At 31.3% G+C, this 21,752-nt stretch overlaps 1 protein-coding gene across 1 annotated transcript; it reads right to left on the reverse strand.

Annotated features, from left to right (window-relative positions):
- Window positions 1-3,069: 3,069 nt before the first annotated feature.
- Window positions 3,070-7,866, reverse strand: LOC117181514. The gene has a single exon (XM_033374276.1). It carries the CDS (start codon window positions 7,087-7,089, stop codon window positions 5,383-5,385), a length of 1,707 nt encoding a protein of 568 aa, XP_033230167.1. The 5' UTR covers window positions 7,090-7,866; the 3' UTR covers window positions 3,070-5,382.
- Window positions 7,867-21,752: the final 13,886 nt, after the last annotated feature.

Below are 21,752 nucleotides of genomic sequence, written 5' to 3' on the forward strand. Positions count from 1 at the left end.
CTGTAATTAGAAGTTAAAAAAAGATTTCAAACATAATTCAAAATTCGAAAAGGTTTCAAAACATTTAAAACAACATATAGATTTTTAAACGTTTCGAAATAATAAATTGCAGCTTGTATGGGAAAATGGCTTTCGGTGGATTTAGCTGAAACTTTGTAATTTTTAAGGTTATAAGTGCCGGATGAAATATCCGTCAAAAAAATCCAAAAAAATGGACAGTTTTAGCGCTATGCGGCGTTAAGCGCTCAAGATCAGTGAATAAAACGAATTACAACAGATTTTGTTAAAAAAACGATGTCAACATAGAAATCACGGTTCAGATCGTGGTCTGTCATATTTTCGCCTACACCATTGACTCATATAGCGCGCTTCTCAAAACGATCAAACGCTAAGCGCCCAAGATTTTAACTTGACTAATTAATCACTTCTTTAAAGGCATAAATAGTACCCAAAGTAACATTAGTAACTAGTGCGCACATACCGATAATAACATTCTACCCTTCGCAAGAGGGTTGAACGCTAAACGCTCAAGATCAGCGAATAAAACCAATCCTAGTAACTTTAGCGACAAAAGCGATGTCACTATAAGAGTCACGCATCAGAAAGTAGTCAGTAATATGTTTAGCCAAACCAATGAGTTATATTGCACGCTTCTCAAAACGATCAATCGCTAAGCGCCCAAGATTTGAACTTGACTAAGTAATTACTTTTTTAAAGACAGAAATGGTATAAATGACACAAGCGATGTCTGTATACGAAATACGCATCAAGAAGTGGTCAGTAACATGTTTAGCCAAACCAATGAAAATATGAATCAAGTTAAAATCTTGGGCGCTTAGCTTTTGATTGTTTTGAGAAGCGCGCTATATGAGTCAACGGTGTAGGCGAAAATATGACAGACCACGATCTGAACCGTGATTTCTATGTTGACATCGCTTTTGTAACAAAATCTGTTGAAATTCGTTTTATTCACTGATCTTGAGCGCTTATCGCCGCAAAGCGCTAAAACTGTCCATTTTTTGGGTTTTTTTACGGATATTTGATCCGGCACTTATAACCTTAAAAATTACAAAGTTTCAGCTAAATCCACCGAAAGCCATTTTCCCATACATTTAGTACGGGGTCCTTTACAAAAGTTTACTATTTTTCAATTTGTCTGTAGGTTTGTGGCTTAACTATTAATGATATTGAATTAATTATTTTACATACACTACCGTTCAAAAGTTTAAGTTCACCTCTTTTTTGATGATTGATTAAGTTCTCTTAATTTTAACTCTGTTAAAGCAAAAATTTTTTTTCTATAAAGGATTATATGCTAGAAAAATTCTGTAGAAAATGAGCCCGGGATGAAGCCTATTGGTCTATTTTTCAAGTAGATGTTTCAAGAAGTGTATATTTGAATGTTTTCTTAAATTTTCAATAACTTCCTTAATTTTCAAATGTTTTTAATGTTCTTGGGCTCATTTTGAAGCTATTTTTTCACAGTATCATATTAGCTTATGATTATAAATCTTGAAAATTACATAATCAAATTGCAAGGACTTGAAGCTGTAACGATAAAGTTGAAAAATTGCAATATTGTCTGTAGTAACCAAAATATTTTTGTAGAATATATGAAACATATAATTATGAAGTTTCTATGAAATTTCCTCAAAATATATATTTATTTAATTTTTATTCTGATTTGCATACAAATAAGATGTTTTCAAAATTTTTTGTGACAATTTCAATTCCTTGTAATTCGATAAGCAATTTTTCAAGATTTATAATCATAAGCTTTTATGGTACTATGGAAAAATAGCTTCAAAATGAGCCAAAGAACATTACAAAATATTGATTATTAAGGAAGTTTTTAAAAATTCAAGAAAACATTGAAATATACACTGTTCTTGCAATATATACTTGAAAAATGGACAAATAGGCTTTATCCAGGACTCATTTTCTACAGAATTTTTATAGCATTTAATCCTTTACAGAGACAAAATTTTTGCTTTGACAGAGTTAAAATTAAGAGAACTTAATCAATCATCAAAAAAGAGGTGAACTTAAACTTTTTTAAGATTTAAGTTTAAAAGTTTAAAATTTAAAGGAGTTTTAATTAGAAGTTCTTTTTTTATTGCTTCAAAATAAAGAATTTCTAGCTTGAAGAGATATATTTTTTAAATTTCAATGATCGTAAAAAAATGTTGCATACAGCGAAAAGACCGGAGATTTTTGCCCTCGATTTAAACAATTTTCGTGTAAGAGATTAACTAACTAAAGTCTTGACCAAATGTTACGAACGTTGTATTTTTAGATAGATATCATTAAAAGACCTGACTTGATAAATCCCGTTCGGTAGTCTATATTTAGTGTACAAGCAAAAAACAAGTGCATAAGAAATAAAGGAAGCACACTGGACAACACAAGAAAATAATCTTTTCATTCAGAGATTTCTACTCGAGCGCCTAGAAGACAACTGCGTCGCTCTTCCTTTTTATCACCTCACTTGCAATCGAGTAAATTCGATTTAGCGTATTATCGTCTTCTTGCAGTTGGACTTTGTGGTCGTCTCGTTTTACGATCCGCGAAATTAAGAATGGGGGCGGATATATAAGAAGTCGGTCCTCAATGTCGTCTCCGATTGGCTCGACTCTGAGCTGAGGAATATGAAATAAAGAGGTAACGAGTAACGATATAATTGATATGCTGTGCGGGTATCGCTAAAGACGACCTCTGCCTGTCAAAGTCCGTCAGTCCGGGCAACCTCGGGTCATCTTAACATCATCTATAACAATTATTGTTTACAGTCTCTCACGTACATGTGAAATCTGCATACGCAAATGTGTGAAAACCTCTTCTCCCCTTTTCTGCCGGGCTAAAGAATTATTGTCGATTGAACTGAAAATGATTAAAAATCGCGTAATGTCTCCTTCCACTAAATTCAAAACAGATTGAATAACGTCTTTCAAAAAACCCCATCCCGAATTGTCTTGTAGCATGGAACTAACAACAATAAAACTCGAGTAACAAAATTAAAGAATAGTATTATTTTGGAATGGGAGTAGTGGTAAGATGAGGCAAGAATAGTTTGGTAATTATATAATTTATTAAAACGATAGTGACATGAATTAAGCATCCCGTGGGTCATCACAGTTACGTATCGCACATTGGTGTCAAAACCTTACAAACGTAAAATACTATTAAGTGAACGCACTGGAATATACATATGTGATATATACATATTATAGAAATCATAAATAGCTTCTTAGCCTCAAATATTCTAATATTTGTAATTTGTACAGATCTGCGTCTCACAGAATATTCGGTTTATTCATTTTTTCACTATGAAAGAAATAAACAAGCCTGCACATGAGAAAAAAGCCTAATCTCAGAGCTTATTGACATTTTGTTAGTTATTGGGGAGAGTATTAAAAAAGTATATACATAGATATCTCTTACCTTAGGTAAAAAGTTCCTTTGAAGTAAAATGCCATTTTAGGAATATTGTCAAAGTTTTTCGTCAAAAACCATTTTACCCCAGAAGATCATTTTGCCGTGGTGCATTTTAATTATGAACTATAGATTATTTTTCTAAAGTGATAATGATATTTACAGATGTAGATAATGATTGATTAGAAATATTTTATATAAGTTAAATAAGAGAGTGTCTGATTCATATTTTATATAGTATCTCTGTCAGTCTCCGATTCAGCAAATCGTCTATTTTATGTATGAATTTTTAGTAACCTTTATCGATTCGAGTCCATTTTTCCACTCGAGATATTATATATTGAAGATACATTCTTTTTCAGATCAACTCTTCTCACTCTCGCATTCTCACTTTTATACATTTTTTGCATACATACTTTTTTTTATCCGAGATGGATCCAAATCATAATCAATATGATACTCCGCAATGAATCGTCGCATGGCGAGATAAGAATTCTTTCTTTAATAAAGAGTGCTTTATTTTTTTACCTTTCGGAATGAGATTTTTTTATATGTGATATATCTGTGAATGACGAATTAACAAGAATCACATTTCTTGATTGATCGCTAGAGACATGGTCAGAATTATGCCAAATCGAAAAACTGTTGAATGAATATTCCATATTCCACAAGTTTAGAAAGCAAGTCTCTTTAAATGATACCACGAATTTCAGAAACACTTTTTACAATTTAGAATTAAATTAATATCAGCCCAATTCCTAAAATTATGGCCTCTTTTGCTTTTTATTTCTTGTTGGTGTGATAAGATAATTATTAATTAGGATTCTTTCAAAATCTCCCTTGAGGCTATTATGATAAGAATTGAACCTAAGAACCATTTCATTACGAACAAGATGTCAGAAAAACAAAAGTTACAGGATTTATAATTACTACCATAAAAAATGTCTGAACCATAGTTTCATGATTTATAATGCGAGTTCTTTGCAAAATAAAACTCTCTTAGAAGGTTGAAAGTATATAATTAATTTTATTGCTTTTGAGAAAACTATGGCTCAGTCTCATTAATTTCAATTTTCAATCTCTTTTGCAGCATATTTTATACTTATCGTTTGTAAGAAATATAAAAATGTATCACTTAGAAATTAATTTTTAAAAGCGGTTCAGAGAAGTTTGAAAAAGTTACTTTGAAATAGACAATCTGCGACAGTACTAAAACATATAGGGAACGATTATGTAACTTTTTCATTTCAGAATCCACTTTTTCGAAATTCACGTCAGTTTTTTTATATTTTAAATATCATAACAATATAAAATAAAATAATTTCGTGAAAGTGCAAGTGGAAATGAAAGTAAAAATTTTACATAATCGCCCTTCTGAAATGGAGAAAATGCGCATACAAGAGGGGTTTTTTCAGTTTTTACACAAATATCCAGTATCTTAAAGCATTTCCTCAAAATAAAATAATTTGATATTTTAGTAAAGAAAACACCTGCAAAAGAAATTACTTGATATAAGATACGGTTATCATTTGAAATCTTCATTTTGAGATAATGACGAAAGAATAAAAATAAAAATTGTAAGTTAAAATTTCGTAATGAAAATCGTTTAATTTCTCTAAATAAAAATAAATTACTTCACATCTAAAAACTCTTTTATCGGACAGTTTTTTCCACTTAATTTTGGCCACCTTTAATTGAATGATAAATATTTAGTGAATCAATTCTATTTCGTATAAACTATAATTAAATTATCAAATATCACTTTCTTTATTTCGTTAGACAGCCTCATCAAGAGGCAGAACGAAGTCTACAATCATTCAAAATTCCACACTTAATAAGTCTCACTAAGTCTTCAGAAAATTTAAAGTACTCAATTGTACATTTTTCAAATTGTTAAAAAAAATCCTTTAATTGTTCACAAGTCTCGGAAATGTTTTAAAATGTAAACATCTATTGCACAACAGCAAGAGGTGGATTGTGCTGCCTGTGTTGGGCCCTGATGGCCCCAGCAACGCGCCTGAAAGGCAATTGAAGATAATAATAAGCGCAATAGGGAAGCGGATCCCAGTACACAAAAAGTGCCTCCCTTTTATCAAGAACAGTGCCCAAAAGCCTACAACTTGTTTCACTAGATGACCGCTTGAACGCACTAGCAACTGCCTCTTGCATCAAATGTCTTTCTCCCACCAACAAATGTCCAGAATTTTGCCTCGAAAAATGCCTACATGGTCTCCAAACCAGACGAGGATGCAGGCTTGTGTGGCAAATATAAGGCAAACCTATCCCAACCCGGCACCCAATGGAGACCAATTCCCCACTATCCTTGGACATTGCCAATCTGAAGCTCATATGACCATTGATTCTGCTGCCAAAGGTCCTTGCAAAAAACCTCTCCAACCACTGGTCCACATTCGCCCTTTCCTCCGGAATCAGTCCCTTGACCTCATCCACTCGACAGGTGACATTAGCAACTACCCTTGAATCCTTGATCGTTGTGCAGGTGATAAAGTGGCTACCACCTGGATCTCTAACCGCAACCCAGGGTTTTCTCTCGCTGATTTCGAGTTCCTGGTGTCTGAACTCCCTCTCCGTTGGTGGCAAAATTACCTTTATCCTGTCTCTCATTCCTGCAGGGCCAGCAGCCAGCATCATATGTCTTCCTTTCCTCAAGGTACCAGCTTCATACAACCTTGCAACATCTTCTTCTGATCGGAGAACGTAGTGATTAGGGGTAGAGAGTCCCAAAGAGCTGCACCTTCTCAGAAGCTCTAAAGGGTCATCTAAAGCAGTCACATCAGCAGCTCCAGGAACAAAACACTCACATCCCATGATCTCCAGATATTGTTTAGCAAGAGCGTCATAGTAGGCTGTGCTCGTAGCACTCACTGGAATGTAATAGACTGCGCGCTCCTTCTGAACTATGTCCTTCAGAGCTTTGACGTATTCTGCTGCCCTACCTGGACCAGGTGGAGGAACCGTATAGTACTTTGAACAAGCAATGGAAAACCTTGCAAGAGCAAAGAGACCTTCCAGATCAAAGATAACAACCCTGGCACCTGCTTTGTAGAAGTTTTGGGCTAATCGGACTGCCTGTACAGTGCTACCACCGCTAATAAGGACACATCTCTTGTTCCTCGCTCTTTCAGAAGCCGGGGTGTGCAGTATCGTAATCAACCACTTGAGCATTGTCAGTGGAAGTTGTAGAATTATCCAGAAGAGGCAGACCCAGGCAGAGGCCCACAAGCCAGGTGCCCATATCGCGTAACCTACCACGTTTAAGACTCCACGGATGATTGTTAGCAGAAGTCCCAAGTACCAGAAGAATATCCTGGAAAGGAGGAAAGCTTCCCGGCGCTGCTGCATTTCTTGTTGGTGTTGAGAGAAATTCTGGTTCATTTGACGACTACGACGTCTAGGACTGAAGATAACTGTAGATGCGTTGGAAGATGTGTTTGAGTATTGAGAGAAGTGTTCCGAGGTGTCCGACGAATAAGAGATGTTTGAAGTGGATCTTTTTAGAGTTGAGACCGGAGAGATGTTGGGCGGTGATGTCGACACTGGAGAGCTGGGTAAGGATGGAGAGAGACTACTGCTCCTCGAGGTTGGTGGACTCGAAGACCAGAACCTGGGGACGTTTTCACTCGAACAAGCTGGCATGGTGTTGTTCTTTGGGAATCAGGCTAACGCTTAAGTCTCTGATGGACTCAGACTCGTGTTGGTATGTTCATAACATCGGAATTTAATTTTAAAATTAGTAGTAATCACTAAAGGCTTAATCAATAAAGTCCTGATCAGCTATGCAGATCACCAAAATTGCACTGTATAACCTTTAACCACTAGTAGATTCTTGACCACTGAAAGGCGGTTCTTCTCTACTCCAAGAGTAAAGTATCACTGATCAACAGAAGCTGGAAAACACCAAAGCAGACGAAAGAATCTCTTACATTAGAAAAATTAGGAGGCTCGTTAGCATAAAAAAGTGGGGATGCGAGCAAAAGGTTCTTCTGTTTAAGAAACTGGCCCTGAAGATCAAATTCCTATTCTGTCAGAGGAGATAAGATCCTAAGTAGATTATAAGAAATGATGTCGAGATTATAAGTTTCGTAGAGTCCAATTTCTCTTTTAGATTCAAATTCATCTACATGTTCTACACATACTTGAATTATTGGATGCACTCGGCACTAGATTTTTGCGACAAAAAACGCGAGCAATGCAGTAATTGTTTGCGAGATTTGCCGGTATGCACACGCAATGTTTAACTGAGACCGATTCTGTGAAATCTCAGTCTCTTATGAGGACTGCATCTCGACCGCACTATGAACCGAGGGTCTTATCTAATCGAGCTTTAGAGAAATCGTCGCAGAGCCCAGAAAGAAAGAAGGAGCTTCTCGCTGTGAGAATGTAAAGCTAATCGCATAGAGCCGACTTCGAGCAAAGACTGATCAAGTTCCGATCAGTCGAGTACCCATCATCCCTTGGGGAAGGAAACTAACGTGCATTACGTACGCGATACGGTGATATCTACGGTTGAGATAAGAATTGTCGTTTTGCATTTATAGATAAGCTGGGAGTTTATTTATGTTTACGAGACTTGTGGATTGTTCTGAAAATGCTAGAAGGGGAAAAAAATAGTTGAAGTGTGCCAAGTTATGATTGGGGGTAATGAATTAAGAAAACGAAATGAAGTTTTGATAAAGTTTCTGTCAAAACAGCTTTTTTGGTATTGTAATTTGATACCAGCTTATAAGTAACAAAATTGTAACTTTCATGTATCCAAGGTAAACTAGGGGCTTTTATTTCGTTAGATTTTCACTGATTGAAATGTTAAAAATAGGGTACTAATTCGCCATGCACTTTAAACTGTATAGCTTATGGGTCAAAATCAGAAAAATAAGAATCAAAGCAGTGTTTCAATTCTAAAATCGTTGAGTTTGAAAGTATACATTTTTAAAAGAGAAAAGTTAAGTATTTTCTAATTATAAAGTTTTCTCACCTAAAGAATTTTAATTTGAAAATGTTCAAATCCTCCAAAATAAGATGTTTTCACATTGAAGTAAAAATTGAATTTTAACATTTTAATATTTAAGCAAGATAAAATTAGAAAAGAAAACATTTTTTAAACTTCAGTATTTGAAACTAATTTAAAGTTTTTCATTTTTGAAATACCACTGCGGAGTATTGAAACACACTGGGAGCTTCGGGGAAATTCTGCTTCCCACACGGAAAATTATTTACAGCTGAACCAACGATATTTATTCTTGATTTGGCCACAAATATCGTTGGAAACGAATCAAAGATATTGTAAAACTTCTTAAAATAGGAATTTACAGCAAAATTATTTCGCCGATTATTAATAATGAATAATATTTTTAAATCCTTAATACAAAGATGCTATATATTAAGTTACTTTATTGATAATTGTAACAGAATTGCTAGTGATTTATCTAAAAAAAAGATACTAGCCCTACCCGGTGGGTATTTCTGTGGTGGGCCTTTCTGTCTCTCAAGTTCCAAATTTATCATCCTTTCTTTTTATTGTATCTTATTCTAAAAAAAAGGAAGGGGAGCAGAAAATATAAAATACTATAATTAGTTTAGGCGAAATTTCAAAACAAATTACCATTTTTAATTATCTGCTCACGTATCTTAGGTCTTCAATTTTATAATTTCTTATAGTTGCCGTTCCTTCTTCCCGGTTGCTTAATATATAATTTGTAATTTTATCATTTGCATGATGAACAAAAAAGAAGGGTCAATTTAAAAGACGTCCTTTGAACGTTTTAAAAACTGTCCTAAGTCAGACCAAATAATGTTCTAAAAAAGTTTTATGTTCGAAATACGTCTTTAGAACGTCTCTGGAACATTGTATGTTTATGGAACGTTATATGGACTGACTTAGGATATTTTTAGGCGTTTCTTGGACGTACAAGTCAAAAGAAATAATTTGAACGTTTTAAAAACTGTCCTAAGTCAAACCAAATCATTTTCTAAAAACGTTTTATGTTTGAAATTCGTCTTTAAAACGTCTCTGGAACATTGTATGTTTATGGCACGTTATATGGACTGACTTATGACATTTTTAAGCCGTTCTAAATATGTTCTATAACGCTTGTGCCCACTGGGAATATGAAAACACCAGAAAGTTTTAGTCAAAACTCAACAACAGATTTCCATTTGTTATTTGTCTGCTTTTCCGTATCATAGGTTCAGATGTATATCTTTGTGTTTTCGTTCTTTTAATTGTTCTCATGCTTGTTACAAAGTAAGCATACAATTTATTCACAAAAAAGGTGGATGCGCGAAAAACTGTTTTAGGGCAAAACTGAAATGTACCAAAAAACTTTTCCTAGAATATATCAGTGAAAAGGGTTAAATTAAAATTTAAAATCATAATTTCCAATTAATTTAGTGATTAAATAATGTAATAATTTAATAATTTAATAATTTAATAATTTAATAATTTAATAATTTAATAATTTAATAATTTAATAAGTCAATAATGCAATAATTAATCAATATTAATTTATTAATATTCAATTAACTGTAAATTAAAATTGATATTTTTTGTTAAAATTTGGTCGGGAATAAGTACAAAAGTTAGGTGGTTGGAGCTTGGAGGGGGGATAAACTTGAGGATACTAACAAATGAGGGTGCGTGGTTCAAAACTTCAGAAAAAATATACAAACAATTTATGCACCTCCCATTTTTTTATTAAATAAATTTTGTGAGTTTGGAGACCATTTATTTCGATATTTAATTCAAATTATAGGGTGAGAGCAAAGAAACTGTAAAAGTGAAAAGTAAGGACCACCAAATTTGTGAAAGGACTTAAATCTAACTATGTTTAAAGTTACAAGCAAACATGTCAATTTAAATGAAAATGATGTGATAATAATAATCACAGAACTGTTTACTCACAGCAATATCATATATGACTTTTTTTTCTTCATTTCTTGCATATCACGTGATTTTGTCGTGTCTAATGAGTGTTACCGTGTAGTAAAGTAAAATGTTTGGCAATGTTATTTTTAAGAGTATTGTCTGTTCTGCCCAAAAATTCTGATATTTAAAAAGTTCTTATCTGCAGACAAAAGTAACGGAAAAATGTATCAAATTTTTGATACTTTTACATATGTATAAACGTATTTTAAATTCATGAGACTTTTAACTGAATTTTCCAAAATTTATCATCATTTTCCGATATTTATCATCATTCTATGAAATATTCAACACCATACATTTTCCGGCCATATTTCAAAAAAGTATGAGACTGAAATTTATAGCACTGATATACCTACCTGCTTGATTTTCGAGATTTTTTCTTTATTTTATAAGATATTTCTAAACTTCAGAAATAATTGGAATTAGTTTAAAAGATTTATTTATTTTGGTAGAAAATCAACCTTCTTGATTACAAATTTTTCTCTCTGGTTGAAAATTAATCTGTATTTGTTTTCAACTGATTATTATTTAATAGTCAACTATTTTGTATTCAAATATCAATTGCTATTACATTTTGTCGTTGAGAATTCGTTTTTTTTTTAATTCAACTAATTTGATCAAATTTAAACTAGTTTGTTTAAAATTTATTTTTTTGTTTTAAGATTTATCACTTTAGCTTAAAATAAATCTCTTCGTTTAAAAATATAACTTTTTCGTTTAAAGTTAATATTTTTTTTGGTAGAAAATTAATCTTCTTAGAAACTTCATCTATTTGTTTGAAACTTAATCTTTTTTCGTTGAGAATTCAATTATTTTAAGAATTTAAAATAATTATAAATTATTAATAAAAATAAAGTAAAATAATTGTTTAACAACAGTTTTTGCACAGTAGGACCTCTTAGATCAGACCTAAATTTGTTTGTTTCTGTATTTAAAGTTTAGTATAATTAATAATTTCAATCTGTAATGCTCATATGGACATAAAAATTGTTTCAAAAATTATAATTATTATCACATATGTAGTTTCTTAAACTGATAAATATTGAAACTTCGAGGGCCATACCCGACAGGTCCTATTTTAAATGAATTTTTTCTTACTTTCGGTTTTTAATCATTTTTAAAATAAGTTATCAATCTTCTACTATAGCTTTTTTTTAATTTTAGTTAGAAAAAATCAATGAAACAAAAATTGATAAAATAATTTTTTGTGGAAGTTTACATTTTTTCCCTACTGAAATTTCTATATAGGTTCCTATATAGGAACCTACATAGGATCCTATATAGGATCATATGTAGGAACCTATATGTTTCACCTATAGGTGCCACCTATAGGATATTACATATAGGATCCTATCAAGGTTCCTGTATAGAATCCTTTATAGGACCCTGTATGGGACCATATCCAGATGCGCAGTAGTATTCTATGGCACCTACGGCTGGGCAGAAGTTTTTTGGTCCTACAGGAGCACCTAGGGACATATGTACCGTTAGGTGTCATGAGGTACCATTAGTTAGGGACCATTACTTAGGTGCCATTCGTTAGGTAAAATTAGCCCTCGCAGCAATAGGATATACCGGGATATCCCATTTGATCCCATTTATCTTCCAGATTTTCCGAATGATATAATAGATAATATGGATAATAGATTGATTTTATATATCCTACTTGAAACATTTGAATATCCTGGAAATTTCTCAGGGATATCCTGGAAATATCCCTGGGACATCCAAATTTCTGCCTTCCGGGTTATCCGACGGGTTATCTCTGGGATATCCCTAGGACAACCTGGTAGATAAATGGGATCAAATTGGATATCCTGGTATATAGTATTGATCTGAGGGAGGTATCTCATCATTGAAAATTATTGAAAATTCAAGTATTCGATTTAAATATTCATAATTTTAGGGCTCAAATTTGAAAGTTTCTGATGAAAAATTAGTAAAATTATACGCTGCGTGCCTACAAAAACGAGTTTCTAGCCTATTAACACGTTAAGTAAGTTGTTCAAGCCTTCTCCTCCTAAATTCCCCTCCACCTACTCCCCTCACATTCCCGTGCTTCCTCCCTACCTCTCTTCACCCTTCGCCCAACCTCCCCAATCTCCCCTGCTTTTCTTATTTTCCTTAATTAAACTTCCCTCACTTCTTCTACATTATGAGAAATAAGGAGGGGTCTTATTTCTCCCCATTTTTTCTACCTTCCTTTATTTCTCATAATTTCCCCTACTCTCCTGCCTCCACTTACTCTTACTTCCCCTACTTTCCTCCACCCATTTCCCCTCACTTTGCCTATACTCGTTTTCCCCCACTCCCGCTTCGAACAAAGTACGAAGTACGGAGGTTCGGACACCCGACCAAAACTATAAGGGTTACTACCCGAGGCTGCGAAACCTTAAAAATGAACTTTATGAAAATTTACGTTTAGAGGTCTTCGTAGATTTTCACGTGTCCTATTCCAAAATACCACTCGAATTTTCACGTGGAGCTCCAGGTGGATTTTGTCATCTTGGATGAAACTTTAATACGACCTATTACTGTTTCATACATATCTTCTAAAATTTGCTTTTCGCTATACGAGAAATTGTCCGAATAAAACGTTATAATCATCAAACTGGAAAGCAGTGAATGAAAAATTGAAGCTCAGCTACGAAACATTATGAAACATTCAAAACATGGGGGTCTCAATGAAAGTGATATTGCGAATTTTGTCTTATGAAAATTCGGTCAATTGCATTTCTTTGAACGCAGGAAAAACTAAGAATAAGATTTGTTGCAGAGATTTTTTAAAGTGGTAAAGTTTTGTTTAGCCAACTTCGTGTCTTTCAAAATACATGTGTTTGTCATGGAAAGACAAAAGAAGGTTTAACCGACATTTGTGTAAAGTTTATCCTGTGAAGTTAATTTTTGTTGCTGAGAATTTTTCGTCGGAAATCGATGTAAAGTTTATCTTCTGTTTTTTCTGCGAAACTATTGTTTTAAAATACAAAGTTACAGAAAGAACAAATTATTCGTTTTGAAATTTTACAGAAATTAAAGATTGTTTTTACATTATTACCACTTCATTTTTTCAATTATTGCCTGTGGAATCTCTTTCAGAAAGCATAAAGTAAGATAAAATATTTTTAAGGTAATATTGCATAACTTTAAAATACACAATATGTATTTACGAGTGAATAAATTATGTCGGTGTAGGTGACGTAACATTTGTATACATTTCACGATTTTGTCTTATTATTGTTTCAATAAGGTGGAAAATGTTACATAATTACGTTCTTTATTAAAAATTTGCTATTACATTCTCATCATAATGATAATTAAATCTACTTCGTAATAACATGAATGTGAACTTAATTTTTCTAATTAATTGCTTCCTCATAGAGGGGGGTTTGTAATGACCCAAAATTTCCTACCTACTTTTTTGACATATTTCGATATAGTTCGACACCATGAGTTCAAAAATAACATTTTCACAGAAATTTTAAATGTAACTCTCTTCTGTTCACCATATCACGAGCACTAACGGAGATATGCTATGAACCATGCGTATAACATTATCTGTGTCCTTAAATTAATTATTTAAATCATATTTATGTCTTTTCTGCAGATGGACTTGAAGTTTTAAATGAAAGTTTTACTGGTGTCATTTTGCTTTGCACTTAACAATTTCTCTTAACTCAGTCATATCATTGTATTGCCTAATAAAAAAATTAATACAAGTCTTCTATCATCTCACATAGAATATTATGATGATGACCGTCGACGCGTGACAGAAACGTCAAATGATGCTGTGAGATCTCACAGAATTTTTATTAACTGGAGCTTTGACCAGCAATTGAAAATTGAAATTGTTTACCACCATTTTTAAAAGAGTTACATGATTATGAAATTTAGATGAATTGTAGCTTTGACTAATATCCTGGTCTGGTAGAAATTTTAGCTAGAGTGGTCATTTAGAAATAGTTTTTTTTTTAGTTTATAATTCAAAAACAACAAATTTACTTTGTTAATACCAGAAAAACTTTTTTTTAATTCGAAATACAGCAATACGATACATAGAGTATTTCCTCGCGTCTTCGAGAAGCATCGATCGATCTATTCTTGAACCCTTTATGAAACACGCCAGTACTGATTTATGAAGTTTAAAAAAAGTTGTATTCTGATTATATGAAAAAAAACTTTTTTCCGATTCGGAATACTAGAGTGCTGTATCTGATATGTTTGTTTATGCATTCGAGACATGTAGAATGGCCTATTTACAAAATTTTGATATCATATGATCTAGCAACACCGATTTATAAATTTAAAAAAAATCGTTCATCTTGTTGATATGAGGAAAACATTTTTAATATTAGAAATATAATAGTACTGCATTCTATCTATCTATTGACGAACTTTCGAGGAAAATTCTTGCTTAATCAATAGCTATTTAGAAAGGTTTGAAAAAGTTACATGATTTACATGAGGTTTTAATTAAGAATATCACAGTACTGTAATTTAAAAAGTTGTTTATTGTAACAGAGCTCATTAAGGGATATTTTGGTGAACTCTGATTTTCTGAAAATAAGATTTTCGATAAGAAATAATCATAAGTTTGAAAAATATTAAAAGTATACAGTTTTTTTGTTTGTAAGTGAAAAATTTATCAGAAAGTAAATTCATTGCACACGTATGAGGAAGCAAAATGATAAAAAAGTGATCACAAATAAATAAAACCATATTGAATAAATCCATAGTACTTCGCAGCTGTATTATATTATGCAGGTATCATTGATGATGCCTGATAATGTGATACTGTTCATGTGATACTGATAGTCAGTAACAACAACAGTTCAAGTTCAACAACAATGATTGCGAGATTTTCAAGAATTTCGTTCCATCAATTTTATAAGATAGGGTTGAAACAATAAGAATTTAGTATTGTGAAACTTGCAAATTGGCTATGTCACCTTCGGCAAGATAACGTACTTATAAGTTATTGCTTTGAAAAGGAAAAATTGAAATTATTTTCTCACTGAGGGTAGTGTTCACGCGGCAATAACATTCGAAAGTTCACGCTCAGATGGATGTAAGAAATTACATGGTTTCTCCTAACCATTGGACGCAATTTAATTATCCGAGAAAATTGTTTTGTCAGTTATATCCACAAAAAGTATCGCCAAAATGTCGACAAAATTAAAGCACAAAGGTAAATTTATTATTTTTAAAGTGCAGGGTAAAGTTTGAAGGCTGTTGCAGCTATGTACGAAGCCAACGAAAATAAAAATAGCGCAGAAGTGTTGTCACGTCGTCACAGCCTACCCCGGCATGTGCCATGAGGTAACGGAAATATTATTCTTTTCGACATTATATCTTTTTTACTAAACGCACAATAATTTTGATTAAAAAAAGTAAAATCTGTAAGATATTTTTCTATTTATCTGTAGTTTTTACTTCAATGGTAAGCTTCGTTTTCATACTAGACTTTATAATATGGCGATTTCCCATGTTAGCTATGGGAAATCCATGAAAAAAGTACTGAACATAATTGATTTTTGACTTTCGAAACAGACGAATAAGCTAAAAGTGGTGTGTATCGTTAGATAACAACACTTTCTACATTGTGACGTGCCACGAGAAGAGAGGACTAACGCGGAAAATATTGCAAATCTTTTTTTGGTCTCCATCAATAATTTCGGAGTTGGTCTATCTAGCAAAAAAATCAGAGAAAATTTTTAAGCATTATTTATACCTATAAAATAGTTTATTAGATTAAATATACTATTAAATATACTATTAAATATATTATTAAATATACGTTTGTATTTATGCTTTTAGGTTATTTCTTTACTGGGACACGACTGGGATACTGGGACACGACTAGTGAGAGTGCAGTTATAAGTAGAGGGGCAGGTTTTTAGGAATCGCCTTTCACTGAGAAAAGGGCTCCACTTCTATTGCTCGCCCTGCAAAATTCTAGTTTTCCGCGTTAGTCCCCGCTTCTCGTGGCACGTCACATATTTTGAAAATTTAAGACAATTCGTAAGTATAGGGTCCGACTTCGGCACAACTACAATCATCAATTTAACCACTCTTTTACCTGGTTAAGAACTCAATTACTAATTGAGTTATCAGAACTTTTAATAATAAAAATTGATTTTAAATTTAAGAAAAATAAAGACTGTCTCTACATGTGAATATCTCCTTACTTTAAACATTTTCTTTTTCTTTATTTCGGATGCCCAACCACAACTTTTCTTTCGTGGCTCAAATGATTAATGGATTGATTCATTTCAGCATTTTTACTAGAATTTTTATAAATTTAATTTAGGTATGACATCTTTGGTATGCAGCCTGTCCAATTTTTTTTTTATTCTAAACATATTTTTTGTTCATTTGCAATAACAATTTATTTGCATGGAACAAAATACATTCAAACTTTTTGTTTGCTTGAAAAGAGAATTGCATGAACACCGAAACCTTCGTAAATTTCCGTAAATGTGTTTTTTGCGTAGAGATAACAAAAGATAGAGTAAAGAAAGACAAGAAGAAAATAAAAGAAGGAATTGGATTTTGAGGTAGCTTACTCTTTTTTCTTTTATCTTTTCTTATTTGAATTTTTACAATATTTTTAATGGAGGTATTTGTATTTGTGCTTGTCCAAATTCGGTCATTTGATTCTAAGAATTAAAATTTTTCACTTTCTAAGAATTATCATAAGGAATTAAATTAACTAACTTTAAAAGTCCTGAAAAAAAATCAAGTGTTCGTTCCAAATCTGCTCAAGGAAGGTGTTGGTTCCAAGTTCGATTGAAGAAGGTGTAGGTTCCGAACTTTTTGGAAAAAGGCTTTTGTTGGCCGAAGTATTTCATCTTTGAAATTTTGTAGTGGAATCACTGATGCAGGTATCAAAGTTTTCTAATATAAATGTTCCTTCTTTTATTTTAACTTTTAATTCATACTATTTTGCATAATTATATAAAACTAAGATAATACGATAATACTTTTTACATTTATTTTCAAATCACTATATTATGAATTAATTATAGTATGCCATGCAGTGTGGTGAGTATTGAATAAAATAATGTTTTGTAACTGATAATTGAATATTATATTATTTATAATAAACCTGCCTATATAAGCGAAAAACGGACGTCCAGGATAATTATAGTTCTCGTACATTATTAAATGCATTAATATAATTTATGGAAGAACAATAATATTAATTTACTTAAAGACCTTTAAGATACGTATATTGTGTACTATTCCTAATACTATATAGTACATTTGTAGAATCTTTGAAAATATATTCTTTTTGAAAGAAAATTATCTATATTTTTCAAATAAACATGATCGTCGAAAAAAGTAATTATTTCAAACATAAGTAAGAAATTACTCCATAATTTTATTATAAAATAAGTTATACTCTAAAGGAATAATCCCGCTTGAACACATGAATTGTGAATCCTTCTTTTTTTCCTTGTCGAATTGAATATTCATCAAACAAATTGTATACTTAAGATTTTGTAATGGTGCCGCTGGTGCAGGATTTCGGACTTTTTAATAATTAAAGTTTTCGTTTTTTATTAAAATAAGTTTCCTGTGAATCTAAAAAATCAAGTCAGATTTAATTTTGCCGATTTAATCGAACCGAACGATGATTAGTGATTTAAATTCACGATAAGTTAATTTAAAAATAATATGAATCAGGATTAATTTTGTCGAATTTTTTTAATAATGTAATTTTTAGTTTATTCTGAGTGATAAATATGCCCGCTGCTCGGGCATGTTATGGCTTGATATGTCAAATTAAAGCAGCCTTTGATACACTTCGTAAGGTTCCCAATATGAAGTCTAAGTTCGTTAATCAAACATTTTCAACCAAATTAAAAATTTAAATCATTTTCAAAATTAATTTTTTTTTAATTTAGAAATTGTTTTCAAAGTTTCTTATAGATGGGTAGAAGATGTGCTAATTATCTAAATAAAATGTTTAATTTCGATGAAAATAAGAAAAGTTATATACTTTTTAAAATTTGGAAAATGTTCAGAAAAATAGAAAAACATATTTTTCTAAAAGATTACACAATTTCATTAAAATTCATCACTAGTTATGAAATATATTTAGAAACTATAACTGTTAACTTTTTCGATTAGACACAAATTCAAAAAGTTTGAGCTGTTTCAAAATTTGAATAAAATTTTTTTATGAATTTTAGTAATTGTTGTCAAATTTTCTGGTACGCGTCAAAAAGACTTGCAAATTATCCTGATGACATTTGTAAGTTCGATTAAACTTCAAAAAGATATATGCTTTTCAACAATTAAAAAATTTTCAAAAAAAGGGAAAAAACTGTTTTAATAGGTTAAGAAATATCAATCCAAATTTCTACTAGATATAAAATATATTTTTTAGAATCTTTTATCATGAAATTTCTTAATTAGACAAAAATGTCAAAAGTTGGATCATTTTCAAAAATATGTAATTTTGGTTTTTTAAGAGATCCATAAGTTTAGAGCGTTGTTTTTAGTATATTTTTATAAGATTTACAAATTATCTTGATGAAGCTTTTCAATTGGATACAAGTTATCATGCGCGAGTTTCGTAATGAGAATGTAATTGTCATAGCCGTAGGTGCTTTAAGAACCTTCTTTAAAAACAAACCGAAAAAAATTTCACTTACAATATATAACTGTAATTCCTCAGAAGTTTAAATCACAGTATTTGATTTAATTTATAGTATTTACGATACTTGAAAAAATGTAGTTAAAGTGTACGCATTAAACGTACGAAAACGAGCTCGAAGCGCGAGAGCGTACCCGCGCGCCATAGGCGCTCTAACATGGCGCGAAGCGCCGCGTGCACAGCGCTGAATGAGATTGTGCCCGCGCAGCGGGCATATTTTTCATTTAGAATAAACTAAAAATTATATTACTACAAAAAAAATCGACAAAATTAATCCTGCTTCATATTATTTTGAAATTAATTCATTGTGATTTTAAATCACTAATCATCGTTCGGTTTGATTAAATCGTCAATATGAATTATGGCATCATTTCTTAGATTCATAGGAAACTTATTTTAATAAAATATGAAAAAATTAATTGTTAAAAAGTCTGAAATCCTGCATCAGCGGTACCACTACAAAATTTTAAGTATAAAATTTGTTCAATGAAAATTCAATTGGTTAAGGAAAAAAGAAGGATTTACAATTCATGTGTTCAAGCGGAGTTATTCCTTTAGAGTATAACTCATTTTATAATAAAATTATGGAGTGATTTATTACTTATGTTTGAAATAATTACTTTTTTCGATGTTCATGCTTATTTAAAAAATATACATAATTTTCTTTGAAAAAAATATATATTCAAAGATTCTACAAATGTACTATATAGTATTAGGAATAGTACACAATATACGTATCTTAAATTTTTTCGAGTAAATTATTATTATTGTTCTTCAATAAATTATGTTAATGCATTCAATAATGTACCAGACCTATAATTATCCAGGACGTTCTTTTTTTCGCTAATATAGGCAGGTTTATTATAAATAATATAATATTCAATTATCTGTTGCAAAACATTATTTTATTCAATACTCAACACACTGCATGGCACACTATAATTAATTCATAATCTAGAGATTTTTAAATTAATTTAAAAAATGGTGTCGTATTATCTTAGTTTTATATAATTATGCAAAACCGTATGAATTAAAAGTTGAAATGAAAGAAGTAACATTTATATTAGAAAACTTTGATACCTGCGTCAGTTATACCACTACAAAATTTCAAGAATGAAATACTTCGGTGAACGAAAACCTTTTTCTAAAAAGTTTTGTACCAACACCTTCTTCAATCGAACTTGGAACCAACACCTTTCTCGAGTACATTCGGAACGAACACCTTATTCTACTCAGGCGCCGATATAATTACATGTCGTAGGCACTTAGCCGAATCCGGAATTAGGCCTAATGCCGGCAATAACCGAATTTACCCGCGTCAACCTTTCCTTCGGCGGCTCTTAGCCGCCTCCATGCATTCACAGCTTAATGCCCAAAGAAACCAGGGTATTTAGACGAGTTGAATCTTAGATCAATAACTATACATTTACTTGAAATCAGAATAATGCTATATCTACTGTTAATGTACTGTAAAAATAAAGAAATTGTGGAAAAGTGAGGAATCTTCTTAAAATACATGAAATTGTTTTTAGTGCCTTATCAATAATACATTCATAGAAAATCCCAGTAAATAAGACCATTATTTTTAAACAAAAGAATGAAGAGTTCTTAACTAAATATATACATTTTTAGTCATAAAACAAAAGTGATAAATTTTCAACAAAAAGAAGAAGAAGAATCTTGAATAAAATATATTTGTTTAAATATGAGTTTCCAACTAACATGATGAATCTTCAACTTTAAATCAATAACGCTACATTACATTTACTTGATATCAGAAAAATGAGGTATTTATTGCTCATTGCACTATAAAAATAAATAGAGTAAAAAAATGAAAAATTAAAAAAAAAACATCATAATTAACTGCTACAATTATCTGATGTGGGATAATTTTATCCGACTCCCGATCAAAATGATCGGTTTTCGGATAATTCAAAAGTGTGGCATTTTTATTTTTGTAAGTAAACGCAACGTTATTGATTTATAATGAAATGAGTCTAGTTTTCCAGGTTATTTTACTGAAAATTCAACTATTTTGTTGAAAAGTTACGTATTTTTGTTAATATATTCAACTGCCTTAAACAAATTCATCTTTTTAACTTAAAAATTCAACTTTTTAATTGCAAATTCGTCTCTATGGGTTGGTAATCAATCTTTCTTTGTTGAAAATTCATCTCTTTGTCAGAACATTCAAATAATTGGTTAAAGACTGATGTATTTTGCAGAAAGTTTGTCTTTTTGGCAGAAATGTATCCTCTTGATTAAAAATTGATGTTTCTGGTTAAAAATTCGTCTATTCTATTAAAAATTCATTTCCTACTAGAAATGTTATCTTTTTTGTTTAAAAGTGCAACTATTTGTTTAAAAATGATAATATATTTTAGTCGAGGATTCAGCTATTCTTTAAATATGCAACTTTTGGTTGAAATATTAACTATTTATTTTTCGTCGAAAATTTATTTTTTTGTTGTTGTTAAAAACTCAACTACATGGTGAAAAGTCGAACTGGTATGTTAAAAATTTAATTTCTTTCGTTAAAGATTCATCATGCTAATTGAAAGTTCATATTTTTATTTAATAGAAACATTTAATTAAAAATTCTTCGTTTTTGTTTAAAAATTAATAGTTTTAACCGAAAATTTAACTATTCAATTTTTTTCAAAATTTATCAGTTTTGTCTTACCATTAAAAATTTTTTAATTCGTCTTTCTTATT

The sequence above is a fragment of the Belonocnema kinseyi genome, chromosome 10 (assembly GCF_010883055.1).
Source record: "Belonocnema kinseyi isolate 2016_QV_RU_SX_M_011 chromosome 10, B_treatae_v1, whole genome shotgun sequence".
In the NCBI taxonomy this organism is placed as follows: Eukaryota; Metazoa; Arthropoda; class Insecta; order Hymenoptera; family Cynipidae; genus Belonocnema; species Belonocnema kinseyi.